We start from the raw sequence: 26,440 nt of genomic DNA on the forward strand, positions 1-26,440 counted from the left end.
GGAATTCAACTGCTTTCTACGACCTTGTCATTTTTTTTTTTATGTTTATGTCCAAAATCAGTTTTGTCTTTTTTTGTCTTTCGTTACTCTCAGTTGTTGAAATATTAAATGGAAAGTGAAATCTTCAATTTGTACTACAGATCTTTATATACAGTTTTCTATTTTCATACTCCATTTCATCAAAATTAAAACAAAAATAAAACAAAGATATAGTTAATTTTATTAACGTATAATGTTTTCGTTGTTTCATTGTATTCGTAGCAGTTTTATGAAAAATGGTGAAAATGAAAATGCGAGTATGGACAACTAGCATGTATATTTTTTGCATTATAATACCCATTATACATAAATGTTATTACAATATATAAACATAAATCTTAATATCTCATTCATTAACATCTTGCAACGTTGTGATATATATGATATATATTTTGTAGTCAAGATAATTATTACGATTTATGGCTGTAAAATCTTTTCTTTACGCCCTATATATTAAATACTTAACTTCGCTTGGGGTCGAGTTTCGTAATCAATAATAATTCTCTTGAGTAACGTAATCGTGCCTTACACACTTACGGGGATATATACACTCAAGTGAAAATAAAAAATGACATAATTCAAGAAGTTTTTCTATCAACGTTTCTAAATTTTATTATATTCGTACATTCTTCGTTATAGAATTTTTATAATAACAAGATATTCACATCTACGTTATTTAATATCTGGCTAATATTTAGAATATTTTGCCGCGTGAAGATCAATATGAAGTTCTGCTTTTCAAGCAGCACGATAATGAAAATATTGGCAATGAAATAAATAGTTGTGCAACATAAAACAAATTAGTATTATTAAAAATAGTAAATTTTCCACTGCTTTCCGAGTGTATATGTCCCCCCGAAAAATAATGGTCAATATATGCATGTGTCACGTACGTTATTCATTCACACGATTCATTCGGTTGTCATTACGATTTTGAACTCGTTTTCTGATCGACATTTGGTTAGAGAACGTGTAACGTGTTGCGTAAGCGTACAATAGTTAGTGTCCTATGTTTCATTTATTATAACTGTAAAAGAAAATAATTGCGAGGTTATTACGATCAGACTGGGGATTTTTATGCAAAATAAAAATTGTCTGTATCGATTGCATGAAATAGAAACTACATAACAAGTTCTTTCTTTCTTTGGTCGATTCAATAGATGAAAACTAATACATTGGCATTTTAAAATTCTTTTAATCGTTTTACAATTTTCAATTGCATCTGCCCAATTTTTTCCATAAATGCATAAAATCCGAAGTCTAATTATGATTTTTGTAACTCGACTGCGCTTAATTACCCGCTAGGTATAGAGTATTGATTATATCTGTGCTGTCTAACAATTCGTAAAATCCGAAACTGATTCTATCGTGACTTAAGAGAATACTTTTACATGAAACAAATCTAATATCCTTTGCACCTCTAAACGAACAATAAGAAAAATCATTTTCCTTTGAAGTTGTTCTTCATAAATTCTCTAATTCTCTCGAAAGGAAGACGCAAGGGAGACGAGAAACAGTGTGAAAATTAATCACCTCGCAATTAAAAAATGCTGTAGACACTTGACCTTAGCTTTATTGTTCGTTCATTAAATTCATTTCCTCTGTAACATATCGCTCGCAATGCATCCTAATCAATACATCCACGTGATCACACTTCTGCGACGTTTCTCATTACACAGAAAACACGTATGCAATTAGAGTCGCATCACACTTTGATTGTCGAAGGATAAAGTGACGCTGCGCGCAATTTCATTTCAACACAACAGGTATACTCTTTTTCGTTTTGGCACACTCACATTGTCCTCGGGTAGCTGTCAAATAGTCAATCGAAAGGCTACGACCGTTAATCTCCACAATGTCGCAACGATTCTTAGCTTTATTCTTTCGCAAGTTTGTTGTCAACGTAGGAATAAATCGTGACGAATCATTACAATTTTCTCTACGTTTACATCGTTTTTCCTCAACAATCACTATCCACCATACACGATAACAGGCTTGATAATTTTCGTTAAAATTCTTTCGACATTACTGTTTTTAGAAGAAGATTAGCTTACAGAAATTACGTTCTTTAGGTTCGCTATTCGCACAGAAAGTTATGGCAAGATTAATCTCCTTTTAAATACTTCGCTAAATGAATCAGTGATGGCTAGAATTCTCGTGAAACAGTTGTTTCTGTGTTCAATCGTCAGCTGTTGCTTACAATTAAGAAACAGTCGTCAAAGGATATGTTGTACTTACGGTGTAAGAAGGAGAGGAGGACCGACTTTTTTTATCACCACTCCTGTGATCTTAAACGCTTACTTTTGATATAGTCCGCTAGGTGCTCTACGAAACTATCTGTACTATCGGTGAGAGTTTTTATTGTGTATGCGTGTGTGCGGTACCGATAATATATAATTCTAAAAAGTAATGTATCGATGAGCACTGATAGAAACATTAGCACCTCTCGCGAACTCATGGAGATAAACTTTTAGCGTCACAAAAATGTTGTGCTGGAGCAACCGTAGTCGGTAAACATCTGCTTCATACATCATAGTTGTAGTACACAAAATCGCTAGATTTGTTTTACTAACAATACACAGAAAAGGTTTCATGTTTCTTCTGTTAATTCCTTTTCAGCTGTACTTCGAGTGAGAGGTTAAACCTTTGCACTATGATTTCTTTCACGACTGTGTTGACTAGCACTTCTTTGTAATCAGTAAATTCCTAAATGAGAAAATAAATTCAAATCACACTTACACGCATCAAATTAAATAATCTTTGATTTAATGTTTAAATTTCATAAGCAAATTATGGTATTCGATCTCGATTTAACACTTTAACTGCCATCCCAGCAACCTTAAAAATTTCATCAAGTTGAAGTATTTTATTTAATCAAATTTTAAAATTGAAAATGACAACAATTAATTTGTCAACATTCTTACATTTTCATGGATCCTAATCAAATTAGGATATAATAGATTGACGTAAAAATTAATTTTCAAATCTGAGCAAATAATTCTGCAGTCGAAGTGTGTGACATATTATTATAGTGCAAGGGGTTAATACTTTCTCTAATAGAACAAGACAATTTTTGTTTCACGAATGTTTTTATTAACTTTCATTCTTAGACTTTGATATCAGAAGAGCCTCGTTTTGTCTCGATTTAGAAGAAATGAATATTATTCATATGTAGTAAATCAATTACGTCGTTAAATCAATTATCTCATGATTACGAGTCTAACTCATTGTTATAGCGCAAGAGTGGTTAATCAATGTATACCTTAATTCTAGAACAAAAATCTTCTCAATCGAGTGATAATGAAACAAATCAATAGATACAATTAAGTGAATTAAAATCATAGTGGCGTAAGTGGCGAAGATTTAGACTTACGTATGTCTTAGAACGTAATCTATACATGCCAAAGTGTTAAAAATGCAAGTGAAATGAATTTTAAATTTACTAGAAATTAACTTAACTCTAAATTACCTTATCACAGTGAGGAAAACAGAATTGTGCAGTATTACCATTGAATTACACAGGGAATTCTAATTATAAAGTAATTCAATTACATTAGAATTCAATCACATTGTAATTCGTAATTGCAGTTGAAGTACAATTACAAAATACTAAATAATTAAATTACATTAATTACGAATTACAATGTAATTGAATTAAGATTACGAATTACAACGTAGTTTAATCACAATGTAATTGTGTGTGTGTGTGTGTGTGTGTGTGTGCGTGGGTGGGTGGGTGTGTGTGGAATACTGTATAATTGAAATACAATGTAATTAAATTGCGAAAGTCAATTTAAATGTAATCAAATTAGCACAACTCTGGAGGGAGATGTTACTAACGCCAATATGATTCTAATCCATTCAATTGTAAGTGCGAAGCTTTCTGTTTGACCCGAATGCGTGTCGTTGAATTTTCGAAAAATTCGATCGGAGGAATGGATGTACACGAATAGAGTTCCTACGTCACTGTATTGAACACATGTTAATCCATATAGTAGCTTTGGGAACACATGCCGAACCAGGGGCGTACTATCTCTTCCGTCTTACACGCGAACTACTCATTCATCGGAAGAAAACTTTATCAGCAGAGACTTCTCGCCTTAGGCCAAATGATTTTTTGCGCCTCCGCGATACTCTAGAACCGAGAACGTTAAGAGTGCTTTAAGAGGATTCACGTACTTAGGTACAAATCCGTATCGCTCTTGCAGACCATTCGCATTAAATGGTGCTACGTGGAATACGAAACAAGGTTTTCGTTCCGGTTGGAAAAGCTGCTGACAACGTTCGTTATGTTCGCAACATACTTCGCGTTATCTAAGCTTCCAGGGTTCTTCCTCTGTTCTCCGAATGGAACGGACAGTGGGACTAAGCTATCGAATCATGCGAGACCAGTTTCGTATGCTCTTTCCAGCGATTTGGTTGAGCATGATGTTGATATTGTCCGAGCTGTTTATGCAATCAAACAGATTTACTTCCCATGCTGGGTGTGTTTCCAGGTAGCCAGAAATTTGTTTGGAGCACTGTTCCTAACAGTATGCTCGCGAAATTGGACGCACGAATATATACAGCACGTTATGAGAATTGTGTGTCAGACCTGAGCACATTTGAAATGACATTATTTGAAATATTCTCTCAAACAACATGTGATTTTATTTCATAATTATTTCCATGTCTATGATCGCTTTTCAAGTAACATTATTTGGAATATTATTTTAAATAACATGTTATCATATTTTAAAATTATTTGAAATAATTATTTGAGACAATAACGTGATAATTGAGATAATAATTTTGAGATAACAAGTGTGGAATTCTTCTTGAAAATTGTATAGGGATGTAATTATCAATTGTGTGAGATAACCACTATTATCCTATGACAAGAAACATTTTTCTAAAGAATGACACTTCTCACAGGCAAAACTCTCTTAAGGATGAACTTTTTACAGAGGCAGTAGAATTTAAAATCAATTCTAAAATTATATAAAGATCAATTAGTTATAATAACTAACGACTTATAATTGTTAACCATTGATCAGATTACTTTTTGCCCAACTCTGTGTAAAGGTTTATGCCAATATGAAATTTTTTTGTTACATTTTATTTTGAAGATTATTTCTTTTGTCATATTTGTAATTAAAAAATAACGAAATAATCCTTTATTTGAAATTCTATTATTTCAAATGGATCGATATTATTTTCATTCTCAAATAACAGCATTGAAAATAACAGAATAAATTATTTCAAATAGTTACTTCTTATTCTCATATCAAATTAAATTTGCCCAGGTCCCTTGTGTATTGTCCGTGGGATAGAAAAGAATGTAAATTTAGCCTAAATATGATAGAGGAAAGGACAAATTAAGGCGGTAGAGTTTATTTACTCCACGCAGTTGCATATAAGAAGCACTTAGAAATTGTTGCACAATTCTAGAAAATTGTATATTCGTTTTTTAATCGAATGGATCTTCAAGTGTACGAAAAATAAGTTCCGTTGTTCGAGAGCGAAACGAAACTATTTATTATGTGTCACGTTAATCTCGTCACATCTCTAGACTGCGGAACTTTATGAAAAAAAATTGTTCGTTTAAAATGCTTAAAGATGCAAAAGAGCAGTTGGTCAATAAAAATCCATTTCTTCTGTGAATGATTTTAGTAAGGTGTTAACATTATTAATATTATTCAGAGAATATTTTTCACTAAATTTCATTTCATATACGTCATTTTAATAAAGGCGATTAATATAACAGTGTTCGTCGATTCTTCCGATAATTTCATTTTATACTTTAATACATTTTTATTATAAATGCATAAAATCCGCAGTATAGTTATGTTGAAGTAGCAAATGTGAATGTTCCTGCATGATTGCAAAGCACTGGTCAATCTGAAGTAAAAAATTGAAAGTTCGATTTCATGGAAAATATACAATGGGGAATGGTGTGAACGTTAGCCGAGAAGTACTAACGAACAATACACCGTTGTGATCACATTGTATACGTACCTATAAATATACGTGGTTTCATAAAAAATATCCGAACCTGTTGTTTGGTGCATGGCACGTTCTCAAACGGTACCATCGTTTAAGCCTCCCGTGTGAGCGTTTTCGCAACGAAAGTCATTGTTTGAACGAACGTCAAACTTATCAATCAGGTAGCCGGATCTTTCGAAACAATAACAGCTCTATCTATTATTCTGAACTAGTTGAAGAGTTCTCTAGTAAACACCGCATCACTCGAGTGCAATAATCTCGGCATCCTTCGAATATGGTCCCCAATTTCATTTTTGATTTGATAACATTAAGCAATTATAAATAAAATAATTTTTGATATTTCTTCAAGAAAGCAAAAGAGGCATATTGTATCACTAGTTTGCTAAGATTTTTTTGATAATAAATAATTAAGTAATAACAACATCTCAATCTAATAAAATTCTTAATATTCCAGGACTTAAAATTATTAAACGTATTGATAAAATAAATAATAATATAGTTTATAAAATAATTTATAATAAAATAAGAAATAAATAAAACTACACGCATATATATTAAATTTATACAATCTAAATACAATACTATTATATTTAATATTTATGTATCAGTTATAAATAATAGATATAACTATTATATAAATAATTCAAAATAAAATAATGTAAAATAGTGAATCACTGGTCAATCACTTTATTTCACAAAAACTAGGATAAACAAATTCGATTTACCAAGTAAAAGATTCCTCCAAAATTTTGAATAATCTAACGTTTGTTTATATACATAATTTCTTCTATTTTTAAAATATACAAATGAAATCGACGAATTCGTTCAAATAAAAATTATTGTTACCATTTTGACAGCTTATTCGAGTCCAGATTGTTTTTTTATCAAACCACGTATGCGTCAACGATTTTTATAACTATCATTTTATTTGCTTTGTCTTCATTCGAAGCAAGTGCAACAAGTTTTTCGTATATTCAATGAAGGAAGGATAAAATCTTCGTCTCGCGACGTTAACAAAGTAGCCTTTTGGGATGTAAATTTAGCTTAACAAGCTATCTTCAGACAGAGCAACGTACGACGCAGATACGTTACAAAAGCTTCACTAATTCCTCCACGTTGGTCATTGTAAACATCTTGTGCAATTTTTTCAAGGAAAGGTTTTCGTGGATTATACAAATTGTCTGCTCAGTAAAGTGTTCTTCAATTTCAACGGAAGCAACAATATTGAAATAGGACGATGTTCGGAGACTATATTTAAAGACGTAAATTCCGTTTCATTACAGGGAATGAAAAAATTCGTATTTTAGTATTGAAAGACTTAGAATAATTTATCATTTTTTTAAATACCATTCAGTAAGAATTTAGAAACTAATAATAATAATAATAAGTAATGTCGAATATATTTACATGTAACAAGCCTTTATTTGCTAAATAGGAGTTGAGCATAATCAAACGCTTTTTTAGTGGTATCGACAATATAATTTATGCAAAGAATTGATAAATGAAAAGAAACGCAATTGTCGGTGCAGAAATTGAATTGCAAATTATTCGTTTCTCGGATTCTTGTGTCAAGAACTTTGAATATGGTCTCTTGTTTTTGGAAATGAGTGAATGATGGGTGAAGTTGAACTGATGAGTGAAGTTTATGGTACCTTCGCCAGTTCTGTGAAAAGAAGGGTAAACATCTCTTAAGGACGGCCGTCTTCAGAGTAATCAGAGGAATAGAGTATTAGCGTAATCGATTGATAATTCGGCGCAAAAGACAAGAATTGACGAGATAGAAACTGGTTGAGCGTCGATGGATAAAATGATTTTATTCATCATATTGTGATCACTACTATGGCTAATACTGTTTTTAGTGTACACTGTTAACGCCGAGTGATGCGAGTCAATAATTTCCTCCAATATTACAAACTTTATATCAATTTTATTCTAACAAATATTATTTATTTCTATTCGCTCGTATCTCCTTATAATATCTTTAATGTCTCGCTTACCTTAGACAATAAGTTCCACGTTATAACATTATACTCTTTAGTAACACTTCTTAAACTCTCGTGAACGAACGTCGCGTTACCAAGAAATATATTTGATCTGCTTCGTATACAAGCAAGACGAACCCGTTCGCACGTGTGCCGAAATGATAATGTCCACGTTAACGTTTCGGAATTGAGCGATCCTTCAATCGTTATCACTAAGTATATTAATTCTAAAAAAGATAGACTTTTATCAACCTAAGGCAAAAGTTATTTTATTGTTTTAGGTCAAGCATCCTCCAACGGTTTTCTTTCATCCATCGGTTCAGTGATCGTCCAATCGTCTCGTCTATTGCAAATTATTCATGCTAAACTACTTACCAGGGACCATCGGCAAGTGGCAATTTAAAAACTCCACAGAGCCAGAGCACTGAAAATTATTAGTCACGCATCCCCTTTATTGGCAATCGTCCACAGTGACAGGTCGAAAACAGCCCTCAAAATTTCGAGTGGGAAACCTATTCGATCGAACAGGAAATTGCAAAAACTGTATGAAAAGATCGAGGCTGCAAGACTGTGCGCTTTTAAACGAGAAAATCACTTACATAAATCATTTTTAAGAGAACTCTTATCCTTAAAAAACTGTGAAAAATTTGTATGCACAAACAAATTACTTGTTGAAATCAAGTTTTATAATAATTGTTTAAGTATGCATAATAAGCAAATGAAATAGTATAAGTGAGACTTATTCATTGTGAGACAAACACGATTGAAGCTTAATTTAAGATTAGGTGTTAGGTTTTGGACATAAATTAGACTGCAGCTTTTTATGCGATATAAAGATTATCTGCACTAATTACAAGATAAAGAGACTACATGGATATTTATATCGTATTTTAATAAGTTGAAAACAGTATAACGGTATATTTTCAAATTCCTTAATTGGAATTGGAATTTTAATTGGAATTTTTTTGTTGTTTTGTGTTTAATCGACCTCTTTTTATTTTAAATGCATAAAATCAGAAATCATTTAGACTTAGCAAACGTGCATTATATTTGGAAACACTTCTCCATTTTGAAAACGGTGACTTACATTATTTATCCAAGTTCGAAAGTTAAAGCGTTTAAACGAATAGGTCTCTTATTTAAAAAATTGAGGGTGAATCGTCGATAAGAAGAACGTCTTATATTTTTCAGTACTCTATTTTTCTTATTACGTTTCAGCACAATCGATGGAGGTCTTTTCGAGATGGTCACTCGCTAATGTAGTCTTGTAGCTATATGTATACTTCTTCTTTACTAGTGGATTTCTAAAAAGCGAAGTCTCAAAAATTGTAGCGTGTACATGGTGTTTACATTATTACTAGCAAGCCTCCTTAGTTCTTTTTGCAGTCGCATCAATAAAATATACAATTAAATACAATAATAGTATAACAGATTTATTCTATTCCTGAGTTTTTATGAATTCCCAGATTACTGTGTTCCATACGTAAAAAGTTCAGAAGGTATAACAAACGCAGTACAACTTTTGTCTTCTTTGGTTATAAAGAAACGATAGTTAGTAATAACGCAAACATCATGCATAATATTATAAAATGACGAAATGTTTGTAATGATGTATGGATGCTAGTTTGACAAATTTTTAATTTAAAAGAGGAGATGGGAGTTGTTTCATATCAATTCTGAATTAGACGTAGTAAAGCTCATTCTGACATATAGTTGACGAGCAGAAGAATTCTGTCGCTTATAGCAACGATGTCTTACAAATTAATATGAAAACTTTTTTATCGGATATGTCATCTAGAGAAAAGGCTGACAAACTGCCGTTCACGAATTTGTGCAACCCATTCGTTGTGAATGTAAAACAGCTTTTACATTTTTTGTTGGATAGTTTTACTTTGTCGATAATAAATGTAGTGACATTGAAGCTAATTATTTGTCGTTAGTGTCTGGCATTTTTCTCTTATATGAAAAGAAATTTTCATATAGTATATCATCCTAAATTCGCGTTAAAGATCAATTTTTTAATTAATTTTAAGAACAGTTCAAGCAATATCATTTTCGAAAAAAGAAATTTCATTTTTCGTATTAATGAAATCGTGTTCGAAAAAATTGTACCCAATAGTACAAATAACATTAACTATTAGTACAATTGTTATAACTATCATTATTATACTTTAATAAAATTTTGTTTTTTAAACTGTGATGCTTAGGAGGGATGTTGTAATAATAAGTTTTTCAAAATGAGCTTGTCGATCTTTGACCTAGGGAGACGTATGAATTATTAAAAGGTCCGAATTGTAAGAAGAAAATTTGACAATTTTATCATGCATTAGACGGTCCAAGTTGAATCGCACAAAGTTACAAAACGCAGTTACAGTATTTTGAATACCAGTAACAGTACAACTGTTCTCGCAGTTTATTTTCTTAACAAAACTATGTATCGGAATCATTCTTTACGTATAACATAAACGTTGAAGAACCAAAATTAATTAACAAAGCGGTCTACAACAAAGTCTTAATCTAACCAACAACAATTTTTAATTACCTCTGATCGATCATTTCATTGCTTTGAAAGTGATATCTGGAATCAATATATTTTCGATAAGACGATAGGAATATCTGTTCAAATGTTGGAAGAAATTTCGCTGATTTTCAAGCATCAGATTTCGATCTCAATTTATTTTAACAAAGTTAGATTTAAATGAAATTTAAATTGATCTAATTATAGGATTTCGTAAATGATTATCCAATACGTAAATTACTGGTTAATTGTAGGCACATATCGACGCAAGAAAGGATACAATACATAATAACAGTGTTTTATATGAATAACCTAAGATACATATTGCATAATTATTTAAAAGCTGTTAAACTATTATGAACTTACTTCAAGAAAAATTACAATGACATAAAAAAATAATTTGTCAATTAAAACATCATAGAGTTCGTTTCGATGTAAAGTATATTCCACGAACATTTTTACAGACATTGTCGAACGTGTTTACAGAATTTCGAAGTAGACATGCTGGCGAAAAATGCTCCGAATCGTTTCAAAATCAGTAATTCCGAAATTTTGTGTGATCCGAGATGTCTTCTATCCGAGCATAGCGGAACCACTGAAAACCATATTACATACTAGTAAACCATTAAAGCATATCAAGCATCGCATCGGAATTGAATATATCTTAGGCCAATCTAAAAAAAATCATTTCTTCTCGAAAATGATTACGATTACATTTTGTTACGGTTCGAGTCATCCAAGCCTTTTTCGTCGGGGCACATGTGTACGTCCCAAAAAAAAACAAGGAAACACTCATCATTCGTCGTTCTTCGAAAAAGTTCTTCTACACACAGTCTAGTGGAAAGAAGCGATGTTCTCGGATAATGGAAGTCCTACTTCATATTCTTTAGACAGTACATCAAACAACATTCCTCGAAACAAATCGTCGACACCTTTATTTACGAGTGCTACTCTTACAGAGCAAGGTGGGATGGACGATCAAAGGGTTAATTACATTTCACGGTGAAACCGAATGCTATTCGACGGAAACTTAAATACGAATTCCATTAACACGTTCCGTGCCGAGCTTTTTTTACTCGAATCTTCACACTTTGATATTTTACTAAAACTTGATGTATTACGTGCAATTATTAATTCTCGTACACATAACAACGTAACAAAAACTTATCAACGCCCATTCTTGCGGTGGAAATTGATTCTTCGGTTCTAAATTTCTTGTAAACAATTTGTTCAGTTCACTAAGTAAACATGCAAGCGTGTACCATCGATGGTACACGTGGCACGGAACGTGTTAAAAAAAAAAGGACTATCGCTTCCATGTTAAATTAGTTACTGGAAGATGTACACGCTAGAATGTAACGGAACTGAATTTCGTAACCGCGCTACTACTGTTTTCTTAATATACAAAATTTTATGTATGTACATGCACGCGCTTCCTTGCTCCTCTACGATAACGTAATTTTACAACTGACGCTGTTTCATCTAACTCGAGACAGTTTATATTTTACAAACGACCGACAACAGCAATTATACCGTCTACTTCTCTAAGGATCAACGCTCGACGCTAAATATACAATTCGTTTACAAGGTATCATGCGTGGTCGTGTAACAACAGCTGAAATCATACGAACACCTCCTCGCGAAACAAACGGACAAAACAACGTACATATATCTCGCTCGCAACACCCGAGTACATGGATTATCTCTTAATGTGGAAGACATTCGCGAAGTAAATTATACAGCGGCGTTACGCGCGCAAACTTCGGACAATTTCAACCGAATCATCATTAACACCGGTGTCGGGAAATCAAACACAAGTTCTACAAATCGGATAATTATAAATTAATTTTTGGATCGAACTAAGAAGTTCGGTGAGTTCCAACATCCTCGCAAACGCTATTCCCTCTCGAAATTGTCTTTTTCAGCAGCACCGGCGCCTCAATGGAATAACTTTCGTAACAATCTTTCCGTATTCTTATGGAATGCGAAGAGAATTACATTGTTGCAAAAATATTAACATTTCGATCTTCCCTCCAACAAGAGTCCGCATGGGATTTCGCTCGTGCTTCTTAAGCATCTGCTTTCGGTCGATTCGTAGATTATACGCCTCGTGAAAAATTCAGTTGAGTTCGTCGGGCAATAATTGTCGTGTATCAAAGGGACACGCGATCGTAACATTGTTTTTTTCTTTACTGCGCCGTCGTAACAAATTTCGTGCAATCGTCGACTCCTCGCGATAACATCGATAACGATCTGAACAAAGCGACACACAATCGACACGATTACACGATTTCCCGCGAAGATGTCCTTCAAACTATGTAATTCGAAAAGCGAACTCATACGTCCTTTTTAAACGACGGGAACAAAGTCGCAGCATCGATTCTACCTGGATTTAATTCGAGGTCCGTATTTAATGGCGAAATCGACAAATTGACCGTATACACATCACTAACACGAACTAATGAAACTCGGTGTCTCCGTGGCCGTACCTAAAACGTCCCGAATACAATCGCACCTACTGCTGTAATAAAACTTCGACGCGACTCAATCCTGACATTCCGGGACGAAGTTGCCGTCATGATCCTTTTCTATCTGCGGCTCTTGTCCCGGATTCAATTGGCCACTTCGGATTAAACCTTTCGTCCGAAAGTGCATCAAAACTAGCGATCTTTCCCTCGGAACGCCCTTCTTATGGAGGCACCGTTGTGTTTTCGGCTGAGAAGTCTCTGTTCAGAGAATTCAACAGTTCCTCGTTTTCCTTGCGCACTGAAAAAGTAAATACACGTTAATAATGATATACTTGTGAATGGTTCTGTTTTGGTGGATCAGATTTGAGCACTGATAGTGGAGGATAGCTGAAATGTGTTGCTACTTGAAAGACGCTTGAAAGACGACATTCAAGGAAAATCGACTACTAGTTATGTTCGCGATGCAGTTTTGAGACGATATAGTTTCATATTATTTCTAATGCTGAAGTGAATAGTGCTGAACATGTACAGATGTGAAAGATTGTAAATACTCATGTAATATTTACTCATGTTAGTAATAAAATAAATACTCATGTAACGCTTACGTATATTATCCCTGGCAAAAAGCATTCGAGCAACTTTTAAAATGCAATAAGTTTTTAGAAACTGGACTAAATGTCTTGAATTTAATTGATGTTACAGGGACTAGTTTACTGTACAATTACTTAAAATCTTTAATTTTACTCTTACTTAGAGTGATGACAAAATTTTTAAATTACGTTTTCTCAACTTTTTTATCTGAGCCTAGAACGAAAATTTAAGAAACGCATTTTGTAGATCTCGGCAACTTATATGCATGCTGAAAAATTTATTGAAATACGTTGACGCATAATCAAGTTAAAGCCACTAAAAGACGTGGAAATTACCAGTTTTTGGTTGAAAATCGCTATTTCTACGAACTTTAAATGTTAATAGTTTATAATAACATCAACCGATTTCGATGAAATTTTCAGTATGTATATAAGTTACTAGTTACCCTAACATGTCCAAAAGAATTCAAGTTATTCGTCAAGGTTTGAAAAAGTTATTGCACTTTAAAAGATGTTCGAAAAATCTTTCCCAGGTATCAGTCTCCTCATTTTTGTCGAATTTCAGCCATTAAATTAAAATGGAAATAATTATAAGTTCGACAATAACGAAGAATTTTGTTAATATTATATATAAGTAATACTACACACACACACAGAAATAAAGATATGAATCTAACGATTTAGGCAAAGCTTCTTCACATCGTAAAAAATTAAATACGAAATTAACATTAGCACAACACGTGTTATACTATGAAACCACGTCGTTTAAAAGTTTTAATAAAAAGAAATATCTAGTAGTTGATTTTTCGCCGAAGATATTCTTCTAAAGTAAATGAATGTTACAGTATGAGCATTGTCAGATTAAGACTTGCTTATTAAAAAATGAATAGAATATGATAATTGTTACAGTTGTGTATGTAACATATTATAGTTGCCTGTTGAAGAGGACTATGTTAATATGGGGGCATTTTGCGTATGTACATAAATATGCAATGATTATTTCGAATGATGTTTCAAGGATCATGTCATGAATAAAAAATGATTAAACTTCGTATAAGAAAAACAAACATAAAGTATGAAAGCGATATGTCTGGGAAAATTGAATTTGAAAATTCATCACATGTTTTGAAATACTATACTATCGACAACTTTCATAAATATTCCATAAAATAATCATGATAATCAATTTGCATTCAATAGTAGTGCAAATTTGCAAATTCAATTTATTCAAAATGAAGTTCTATATGCAAAACGTACATATTACATTTTTCTGTTTTTACATATAGAATTATTTCCTGTTTGACTTCACTATAATGTTTCACTTGATACCATTTATGGTGTTCTTAATTCAAGAATTAGGTCGTACGACCTTCAAAAATGGACTACGAGGTCATTATTTCAGGTCACTGTAGGAATTACCGAAAAATTCTGACAAGGGTACGGTGTTGTACTTCGGATCACCTTGTTCTAGTGTTTAAAAACTACACTGAATTGACAGCAGGCTCTGGACTGTGAGCATTAAAATGTCTAACCGGCATCCGTGTTCCCGTATTGGTACCTTTAAAGTTTAAACACATTATAACAATGAACTCACGTTAAAAAAAATAAACTTTACATTCGGTTTTAAAGATATTTCACTTTCGATCGTACAGACATCTTTACCTCCCCAAAATGTTGTGTGGGGTATTTTCTAAACATTATAAATATCTTATAAGTTTACTAGAAGTTGATGAATGAATAACAGGATGATAGAGAAACTGTGTATTAGAAGTGTATAATTAAAATATACTCTTTGCTTAGTATTATTAGAAAATTAATAATCTTTATAAAGCGAGGTTCAAATCTGAAAGCTAGAACAATGATAAAATATATTAAGCTGACTTTATTTCTGTCTAATAAATTCCTTATTGGAAAAAATAAAATTCTGTTTCACTGGAGGGTCTGACAGATCTCCCGATTTTGAATGCAAAATGCGGAAAAAAATTGTAGATATTATCGAAATTATTATCGTACGCTTGAAAGGGAAACATTTACATTATTGACTTCTCAATCAAACATTTAGAAAGTAATCAGAATTCTTTCGAGAATATGAAAAGCAATTTGGATGATTTTAGAATAAGGTAATAAAAGTGTTTAATTGAGGAAATAAATTGTAAAACATTATTCATTCTGATTGCATAATAGGTACAATATTTATGTTTTACATTTGTCCTTCGATCAGGAGATCACTTAAACGGACCTTAAATCATGATTAATAATATTAGTTGATATTAAAATCTTCTGATAAAGATACAGATGTAGTTTATTGATGTAATTTTGTGCTGATTGCATGTTTGGAAAATAAATAACGCTTGTGATTCGATGCATAGAAGTAAATGGAAGCAAACAATAGAAATGAATCTGTTAGATTGAAGAACGTGAAGCAACCAAATCTAATCTGAAAGTTTTTCTAATTATAAATCACTTTTTTCCTGCGTACGATGTTATCAATTATTAAAGTCAGATTGATTTTGACGTTTCGTTACGTTAATCAAATAAAAAACTAATCAGAATCGTTCTCTATATATAATAATTCAGTTTTTGAGCTTATCATCATCATAGAACAAAAAATGTATTAAGTTTTACAACTATCGTCGCGTACTTTCAGTCATTTTGTGAAAGCAACTTTTTAAAACACGCCGGTTTATGTCAGCGCAGAGAATGTGAAGGAAGGTATGCTTTCGTCGGGCATCAAGATAAAAGGTATTTCATGAACATCAACTTCACATTAAAGCGAAACGAAGTTGAGAACAGCGTTTGAGAGGCACTTGAAAGCGTATATCATAATTCTCAAGAAAGCTAAAAAGAAGAACATTATGTGAAAACCGTGAAGGAACTTTTATGAAGCATTTAGCTGGATCGTACCTTCGAAACTTCATTTCGCTTTGATTTTTTTCTTAGGGGGCAGTTCCTGATAGACACAACGAAAGATTTCGAAATCATTTCACCATTTCAGTAATTTCAGTGAGTGTAATTTAAGAGTAATTTAACCAATTAACAGTAAATCATTAGTCGAAAATCAGACAGCGAAAATAATAACAAGTGATCAATAGTAACGAAGTACTTAATTGTCGATTGTTTAATGCATAAATAATGCAATATATGATATTGTTTCCTCAGTGTTGGATAAGCCTCCAGAAAAATGTAATGTGACATAGAAAATTTATTATTAGTTTTCGATTCAGCGTTCTAAAATATATGAAATATATCTCAATTTCTTTGGGAGTGCAGAGAAGATTTATTTATCGACTGGTGCAATTGCTGTATAGGAATGTAAGTTAGTTATACTTTCGGTTTAATTATGACCGGTAACTTTAAATATTCTTATAAAATTAGATCTATAGATTTGAAGCATGTTGTTTCAAAGAGTTACACTTTATTCGAACAATCTTCATGGGTTGTTTCAGACACACTTGCAGTTTTAGAAGCTTCTGTCACTGTAGTTTCCTTTTTATGTTTCATTGTTGCTTCACTGTTTCTTGTTTTTCAAGTTAACATGATTATATTACGGATATTCAGAATAAATGTTAATAAATGCCTGTAGAATACAACTATGATTTCGATATTTCAATTCACAAGAAAACTACATTGATATAAATAAAAATCCTTTTCGATTTCTTTTCTAATAGCTAGTTTTTCAGTAGGTATTCAATGTTTTATATAATAATAATCATGAGTGCAAAAGTTGTATAATAATCTAATAAATAACAAAATAATATAAATAATAATGTAAACATGACACTCATTTCTCAAGTATCATAAAAGTTGTCCCATCTCAGAAATCATATAAAATCGATAACTCTAGGATATTCCATCAAGGACAAAATGAAAATTCACGTTACATCTTTGCATGCTTGAAGTTCAAACGAGCAGTTGATTATCCAAGTTGAGTTTTCGGAACAGTTACGTTGAATACACAACGCATGTTAAGTGAAGTTGAAGATGGACGGGCAGGTGTTATTCAGGCTTCGAGGAATTTATGACAGGCTCTTAAGACGCACATGGTATCACAAGAGCATGATGTATGGGACTAAGCACAACTGTCGTGGTGATCGCGTCGAGTCATTCGACTATCGAGAGGATATTTTAGGAGAATAACGAGAGAAAGTTACAAGTGCTGAGTAGTTTCGAAGTTACGTTACCTCAAACACAGGAACATTATTCCTAGAGAATCTAGCTACGAAGTCGAGAGAGCAGGGTTATCCCTTAGTTAGTAGGAGGATTGTGTCAGACCATACTTCATTTAACCCTCGAATGGCGGATCTCTCTGACAAAAAATATAACTCGGTTATTCCATAGGCCTCAATTAAACACGTGAACATTTAAATTAATTGTCAGAAACTAGTGAAATAACAATATTTATATTCTAGGTTCTAAATGGATCCGAGCTCCGCTGTTCGAGTGTTAAAGGGCAGACCGATTTAGGAAGTTCAAGAAATCAATTTTTTTGCTTGAACCAGTGGTTGCTTAAAGGGGAAGCTTCAAGTAAACCTCTCGACAATTTTTTTATAACGTAAAACATTGATGGAACTATTCGCCACTTCCTATATATATTCTTTGACGTTCCAAGGTACGTAAATTTTTTTTCGTTACATTTTATCGACGTTTACTGAAGTAATAAATCTCGTTCTCCATGGACCTCACGGTCGACAGTGTCGATCGGAATGCAATCTAGCATTTTTTTCTTTTATTTAAAACAAGATATAAAACGGAATTTTTTCATGATAGAATTTCGCGTCGTACAAACTTAAATTCTATTTTAAAAAATGCAAAAAGAATAACCATCAGCGATTCTGAAAACAAAAGACTTATTTTGGCGTAAAATTTTTATTTTAACTATTCAATAAACATAGTTTGAATAATTAATATTATGAATCAAACAGGTTCATGCGACGCGTAGTTCTATTGTGAAAAAACTCGATTTTATATTTTGTTCCAGGTTGGTGGGAAAAAAATGCTAGACTGCTCGCTGATCAACACTGTCGATTGGGAGGTTCATGGAGAACAGAATTTATTACTTTCAGTAAACGTCGATAAAATGCAGTGAAAAAATGAATGCATCCTGAAATGTGAAAGAGAATATAAATCAATAACTTAAATCGATACTAAAACTTCGAACACGTTTTATATTGAAACAATTTTTCCGAAATTGATCGACAAGAATTTGAAATTTTGACTGTAACTCGAAAAATAATTCTTTTATCATTTCACTTACAGGTAAGATGAGTTGTATATATTTTTTATTGAATTAGCAAAAGTTGTCATTTCTATGAAAACAGTATTTAGTTTGATTCTCTCTATGTCGAATAACAATTACTTAATAAGCTTAATTGAGGTTTCGTATGCTAAATGAACTGAAGGTAGATGTCACGTTAATGAAGTAATGTTGGGCAGTATTCTTAGTTGCCTTAAAGCCAACTGCACAAAGGATAACACGATCAAAATAAAATGAGAACATATACTTTTATCCAGATTAATTAATTTCATTGGTCTTCTCATAAAACATTGTAAGAATTGATTTTTTGTTTAAAGGAAAAAGAAATTTTCCCTTTAATACGGAACTGTAAAGGATCAAGCATCTAAGTTTTGCTTTTTGGCTAATATTTTTGATAACTCTGGCACACATGTTATCAAGATCCACACAGTTTGATAATTTTAATACGAATGCCGAATAATCTGATCTTGAGACAAATTTTTTGCCGAATGATCTTGCCAAACAAAGAAATTGCTGTCGAGCTCTTCTATAAATACTCATTAATAATATTATCGTATCAATCGAGTACCGAAATAGTATTAAGCGATATCTGCTTGTTATCGTATTATTTATATCGATAGACCGTGATTATGAGGTACTCACAAAGGTCTGTATCAGTCTGCATCTATCATTGATAACATTTGTAAAAGAATAATTTTTCCATTCATATTTTTCCTTAATAAACTTGAAAAATGTAATGTTGCTTTGATATTCTTTGAAAGAAACATCAGAATGAAATGTGTACATTAATATCGAATAATTTAGTTGTACTTAAATACGTACCAAATAATGATGTAATTCGTATCTATTGATACCTAACGATTATTTGTTCCAATAATAGTACAAATCCGAACACTCTTTAGCTACTTTTATCAAAAAATTGTCTGCTATTGTACTCATCATTGATCCATAGAATGGCGCACTTGGGCGACGGAACTCTCAAGTGATATTTCTATTCTTTCATTCTTATTTTGCTCTTTTCTGTTGCGACGAATCGACAACAATGGTTGTATTGAACCTTTACGAACTAATAACGGACGGATCAAGAATCGCTGGCGCAACAACAATCGATTAAAAAAATCAGAACCATAAATATGATTGCGACGTAATATAAAACAGAAAACATTGGTGAAGTTCCTAACACGGATTTTGTCACTGTATCACAAAATTTATACCCAAAAGAAATAAAAATTATTTATTATCGCAATAACTCAAAAGATTATGAGATTAACGAGTAAATCTGTAGGATATATAGGATCTGTACTAAATCTGTGCAGAATTTCCTTGATCATACCTTATGTGTGACGTTGTAGAAAAAAGTGGTGCCTGTGGTTTCTCATAACAACGTCGAGTCAAGCTTTTGTTTTTTAAACCATACCATAATTAAAATGCTCCTGCAGTTTTATGACTAATAACTTTCTTTCAATACTTTAATGTAAACTCATCCTACTATCAGTATGATCTAACTATCTGAATACCATAACTGATAATAAATACTGGAAAGTATCCTGAGTATCGTGTTTTCCGTTCTGAGATATTTACACTTAACTTGGATTGGTTTCCTATTAACGACATGACGAGCATCTCTATTTAACGGTTCAATTTCCAACTAGGTTGCTAAAATGTTTCCGCGTTATTGTAATGTTAATCGACGCAACACAAAGTGGGTGGTAAATGGAATTTTTTTAGATTCCTTAACAGACCATTTTCATTATCACAGGCGCATAATCATCTGCAGTTGAACATCCTGTATATACCTTACTTAACCGACCGTCCAATATTCTCACGCCCAAGGCAGGCTCTGTTAGGCACCCTTACTGATGAGTCCATTAGCAGACTCAGGACGAAACGATCTTTTCTTTTCCTTCTCCCCCGTTCTATCACCTTTTCATTCTCGTTACTGCCTTCAGAAAGGGAAGTAAAATGACTGAACACTTACATTATAAATTTTTAATTTAGCCACTTTTGTGTTCACGTTGCCAATAATATTTATTCAACATTGAGATGCTTTCTGTCTTAAATAACAATAATATGATAAAATTCTATACAGTTTTGAAACAGAAAGTGTGTAGGACTCCGACTGGCTTATGTTGTATTTCTCAATAAAGATTGTAGAGTAAAATCAACATTTTATTAAAAAATAGATAATCGATGTTGTATTAAAAAAAGAAATATTTGCTAAAACTCAATTATCGAAATAATTGATTTTTCACAACGATTTTTAACTAATAAATTCATTTGACAATTGCCGAACATTGTTAATTAATTTGCTACGAGTACTTGCCGCATAATACTGTAACTACTTACAATTGATAATTAGAAGAATGTGAATCTTTCTGCGGAATCAAAATTATATGCAATAATTATAAAAGGGGTAAATAGAAATTTCATTCGTTCGTAATTTTAATGAATTGAAAGCTGTACTTCGACGTTCGTAAATTTTGTATATATAAATTGTTTTTAGGTTGTTGAATGTGTTTTTGAAATTGATATCGCGACGCTTCATAGCAGTTATATTAATCTTCAATATTACTCTTCAATATTACTCTTCTAGTAGTTATATTTATTGTATGAAATTGATCGGAAATAATTCATTTTTACACTTAGTATTAATGATATCGTCGATAGTACCTCTAAATGTGAAATATATTTATTATAAATTCATAGTAGAATAAATATTGTGAACTCTGTACGTAAATAAATATCCAGCAATTTGTTCCTGTGTATTAGTCAAACTTTTTAGTTTAAATTTGAGTGTAATATCGTGTAATACAGCTAAAAATTTGTGATAATTATTTTACTTAACACGCCATTAAAATGAAAGTAAAAACGTTCGTACTATTGCTTAAACAATATCGATTCTACAGTTCTTTAAACATTCTTGACAACTTGAGAATTCAGAAACATAATTATAATATATCAATGATCTATATTTTCTATTAATACATGTTTTATGTATTAATTCCTATAAGCTTGCAATTAAGTTTGCAACTACGTCGGAAACAACTCATTTGAATAGTATAACCTCGAGTATACCTCTTTAAAAAAGCAAGCTTCTGTTTTTGATATCATTTAATATGTAGCATGTACAAACGTTGGCTGTAAGAATCATGTTAGAACAATGTTGAAATTATTAATTACGTGGCGCTCGATGTTCGGCAAGTTCCTTAGAACCCGTTGCGGGTCTCAGAAATGTACTTTGCGTTAAAGTAACCACCACTGCAAGAATCGAAGTAACCAGAAGGAAAATAAACGTTCCCAGGATGATCATCGTGATCCTGCGATGTCGTCTTGCTTGCTCCAAATTCTGAGCGTCCTCCGCACTCTCTCGTACTTGTTTTATCTCGTCCTTTACAGGCCGGACAGAGTCCTTTCTACGAGCATTGCTCGCTCTGCGTGATTTTGCTGGTCTGACCGAGCTATTCCTTCTACTGTTGCCTAGAGATTATCATTTGACATCTTAGTTCGTAGTCTGCACTTAAAAATATTGCTTACAAAATTAACAACAAAGTTCCTTATTTACAATATCGTCTGCATAACACACGAAGTTTATACAATAAATATTTTTAAATGGACAACTTGTCATCGTGATCACACCTTGTAAGTGATCACACTTTATTCGAATTTTTTCATTTCATTTTTTATTGGAATAAATTATTCGTATAGTGATCTCAAAATTATTCAAATAATAATACGAATATAATTGTTGACCATCTTGGAATTAACGATTACTTTCGCACCCGAAGGAAGGTTTTTAATTATAATAATTAATACGGAAGAAATTAATTAATAAATTATGGAGAAACACTATATTCTATAATTTTAACTCAAATCGATTATTCTCCAAATTAATACGTGTACAAATCAATTTTTGTTCGAATAACAAATAACTTTTATTGTTATCTAGATACATTTTCATTCGATTGGATATTTATTCGATAATGTCGAATGCAACTTTATTCTTAAATTCTTATCTCTTGTCTCGTGACAAGATTCTGCGAGTTTTATTTATTTATTTTATTTATTTGTTTCTGCGAGTAATTTCAAGCCTTATAATATGTGGACCATTTTTAAAAGATCGATTTTGTTTAGTAAGCCAAGAACAATTCCCATATATGTATATTACATTTTTTCTGAATGAGTAACAGAACAAAAGTTATAAGGTTTCAGTTAGCTTAAACAGTTACTATCGCAAGAAACTGAAAAATTTTTAGCGTAAAGGTTTTGCACCGATCAAGATTTTATCCAAATTTTTTGCGACAAGGTTGCGCAAATGCGTCGACGTGCAGCTGGTGTCGTCGTTCTGTAAATTCCGCGCGTTTATTTTACGTAAAGTTCAACAGTTTTTCGGGGATTGAATTCCGCAAACGGTACACGGTAGCCAACTAGCATTGTTTATTGACCATTCGATTCTTGAATATTGACCGACTTTCGCGTGCTCTTTCCGGCCGTCTTCACATCTTGCACCACTCAAGCACAAGCAATCTATACAAACACGCATACTCGAAGGCTTTCTGCAACATTTCGATAGCTTCAGAGTGGTTAATTTCGTTTCTAACACAAAATTTAATGCAAACTCTTTGCCCGATAAATTTAGACATGATGGAAATCGTAGAACACCGAAGTCGCGTCTCGCGTACACATTTGCTGCCAGCGAATTGATCAAAAGATCTCGTCTCGCGTATATACAGATGTCCACAACGGATGCTCCGACTTTACAAAGCAAAGGAAAGAGATATCGTGTTTTCGGGACAAGTTAGATTACAGGACATACAAAACCGAAAACATTATTATATTTGTACCTTATGACGTACGCAAATTCATTAAAACGAAACATCAAGTAATTCGTTCAGACGTAACATCGGAAAACCCGTTAAAATGAAACATAAAAAAATTCGTTAAAAACGAGTCACTTTTTAATCATATTACTTCGTTAACCCTTGTACAATCCTCAAAACTTTACTCATTGTGGTTCTTTAGATTCTCAGTAACGTTTGATTTTTTCATCTTTGTTGCAAGTTGTATTTTTTAAAATTACGACATTATAAATAATTTATTAATTTCAGGTATGAAGCAAAAAGGGATGATGTATTATTTTACGTCCTTTTAGGCAACTATTTCTGAAAATGTAGGTCAAGAGGATATGCAACCTCAAATGTTCTACGAATTAAGGTATCAAAGAAATCATACGCTACATTGTAAATAATTTTGCAAGAAACGAAGTGTAAAAAATTTTGATTCAAACGGATCAAGAGTTTCGTAGTTCCAAGAAAAACACAATTCAAGACAACGAAAACAAACTTGATTAACATTTTCAGTGTTATAAATTAGACAGCGGGTTTTATGCATTTATGATAAAAATTTTGCACTAAGTAAAGTGCAAAACTGTGAAGACATGAAAAGATTTTAAGGATACTGTTATATTATTTTCATCTTATTATGATTATCGAAAGAGCGGAGACATTTGTATCTAATTTATGTTTCTTAAAATTAATTTGGATAATTTTCATTTCGCATAATAATCCGCAGTCTAGTTATAATTGAGTCATTTCATTGAATTTCAGCAAATCCTGCTGCCTCGGTATTCTAAAATACGAGGCTTGCAAAGAAACCGGAAAGAACTGTTTGATTCTTTGGGATCAACAGAGGTTACACATCCATTGAAGTTATTTCACGAAGGTCGCGTTTAAAACTAGTCGACAGTAGGAATGTTTGCTCTAGGTTGCTTTTCGGGTTATATGACACGAGATAGCCATTAACCCTAGAAAGATAACCATATGACAACGTACGTAAAAGATAACCATACGCTTCAGAGGCGCATGCTTTTCTAAGGCGTCAATTTTATACTAACAATGGATATTTATTTAAGTTAATCTAGTCATTTTAAAGGTTTGGCATTAGTGTAAAAATAAAATGCATTTATATTATATTTTTTTATATTTTAAGTAATTTTAAACTTAAATCACTAGACCTCTATGAAAAATTAACAAAAATCAACAGTCTTCGCAGGCGCCTCTGCGACGTAGGTTATCTTTCTCGGGTTAACTGGACTGTGCCCGAATTATTTTACTAAGCGGACATTTCGATTTAATGGTCCTTGTGTATCCAAGCTTTCCGTTTCTACCGCAGACAGCTCGTTTGGGCGAGGAACCGGAAGTTAGACCTTACCAACCCGCATAGGTTAGGTTGATGCCCAGCATAATATAGTGGCTTCTACTTGCATTTGGTAGACCACTAGTGATACCGCCAAGAGTTGGGATTAGGGCTTTCTCACATTTACTCTAGCGCCCTTTCTAAAATTGTTCGAGCCACATAATCATATCCAAAGACGCACTGTTCATCCGCCGATATTCTCATAAAAGGATTACACTGTAGTGCAGTTCTTTCTTTCCTTAGTTAAATTGTCCTACCTAACATCTCTGATCATCCAAAAAATGAAGTTTTAAATTAATAAGATCATTTTCAAATAAGTGGAAACAAATAAATGGAATTATTAGATCGAGTCACAAATAACTTCCGTTTTTTATCAGACATTTATTTTGTTCTTTTAATATTTATTTTTTGTTTCTTTTTATTCTATTTAGTTTGAATGATTTGAATGACAATCTCATACGATGTCAATGATATTCCATCTCAGCTGAATACGTCCTGGGTTATTAACACTAGAACTACCAAGTCCTGAACGTTACTAATATATATTCTTTTATAACAATGACATGATTTGAATGACAATCTCATGAGATGTCAATGGTATCCCATTGCAACTGAATACTTCCTCGATTGCCCTGGAAAGACATCATTTTTTGTTAAGACAAGAGCATCATAGAACTGACTATGACCAATTCAATTGTTTGAATAGAATTTTCCTTACGGTAAATAAATTACTAATCACTGAACATGTTTTGTATACTTTCAGAATTATAATGTAACGCTTTACAATTTTTTTGCAGTAAATTCTTCCTAATTGACGCTCAGATTGCGCACAAAAACGGACAATTTGGGAAGAGTTATCGATTATTAACAACTATAAAAACGAACCGCAAGGCTCGAATAATCGTATCTCCTCTTCCCAAATTGTCTGTGTAAGTTCTGCATAATTTTGGTATAATGTATAATATAATTTTTCATATGTTTGATACACCAAATGGTCTAGGACACGTATAAATAAATAAATGATTAGATTTACTCAAACTTCGTTCGATTTTTATTACAGTCGTTGTTTCTATAATTTTGGTAATTGTGAAAGAAAACGTCAGAAACCAGTAATTAGAACTGAGTTGGCAGTTCTAGTGTTAAACGAGTTTTTCTATTTTTTCGTTTTGATTAGGGCTAGCAATTTCAATCGAGTCTTTGAGATATCCGGCTACTTGGATACCCATGAAATACCCGGATAGACAAAAATTGCCCAGATACCCGAATATTTAATAAGATATATGAGATACGTGAAATGCACGAGGAACTGAAATCGCGTACAACTGATAATGCGACTAAAGTTCTATATATATATATTAATTCTATATATTCTATATAAATATTTTATCTTCTATATAAATATTTTTGTCTAC

General features: G+C 32.4%; 1 protein-coding gene across 5 annotated transcripts in view; it reads right to left on the reverse strand.

Moving 5' to 3' along the window:
• Positions 1-299: 299 nt before the first annotated feature.
• The window catches only part of LOC117227959 (uncharacterized), a 100,324-nt gene continuing 74,183 nt past the window's right edge, over positions 300-26,440 (reverse strand). For all 5 annotated transcript variants that reach the window (XM_033483534.2, XM_033483533.2, XM_033483537.2 and 2 more), the window contains exon 5: positions 300-13,290. In XM_033483534.2, coding sequence (XP_033339425.1) covers positions 13,214-13,290 — 77 coding nt within the window. In that variant the 3' untranslated portion in view covers positions 300-13,213. The remainder of the gene's footprint in view (positions 13,291-26,440) is intronic.

Source organism: Megalopta genalis, chromosome 17 (assembly GCF_051020955.1).
Source record: "Megalopta genalis isolate 19385.01 chromosome 17, iyMegGena1_principal, whole genome shotgun sequence".
Lineage (NCBI taxonomy): Eukaryota > Metazoa > Arthropoda > Insecta > Hymenoptera > Halictidae > Megalopta > Megalopta genalis.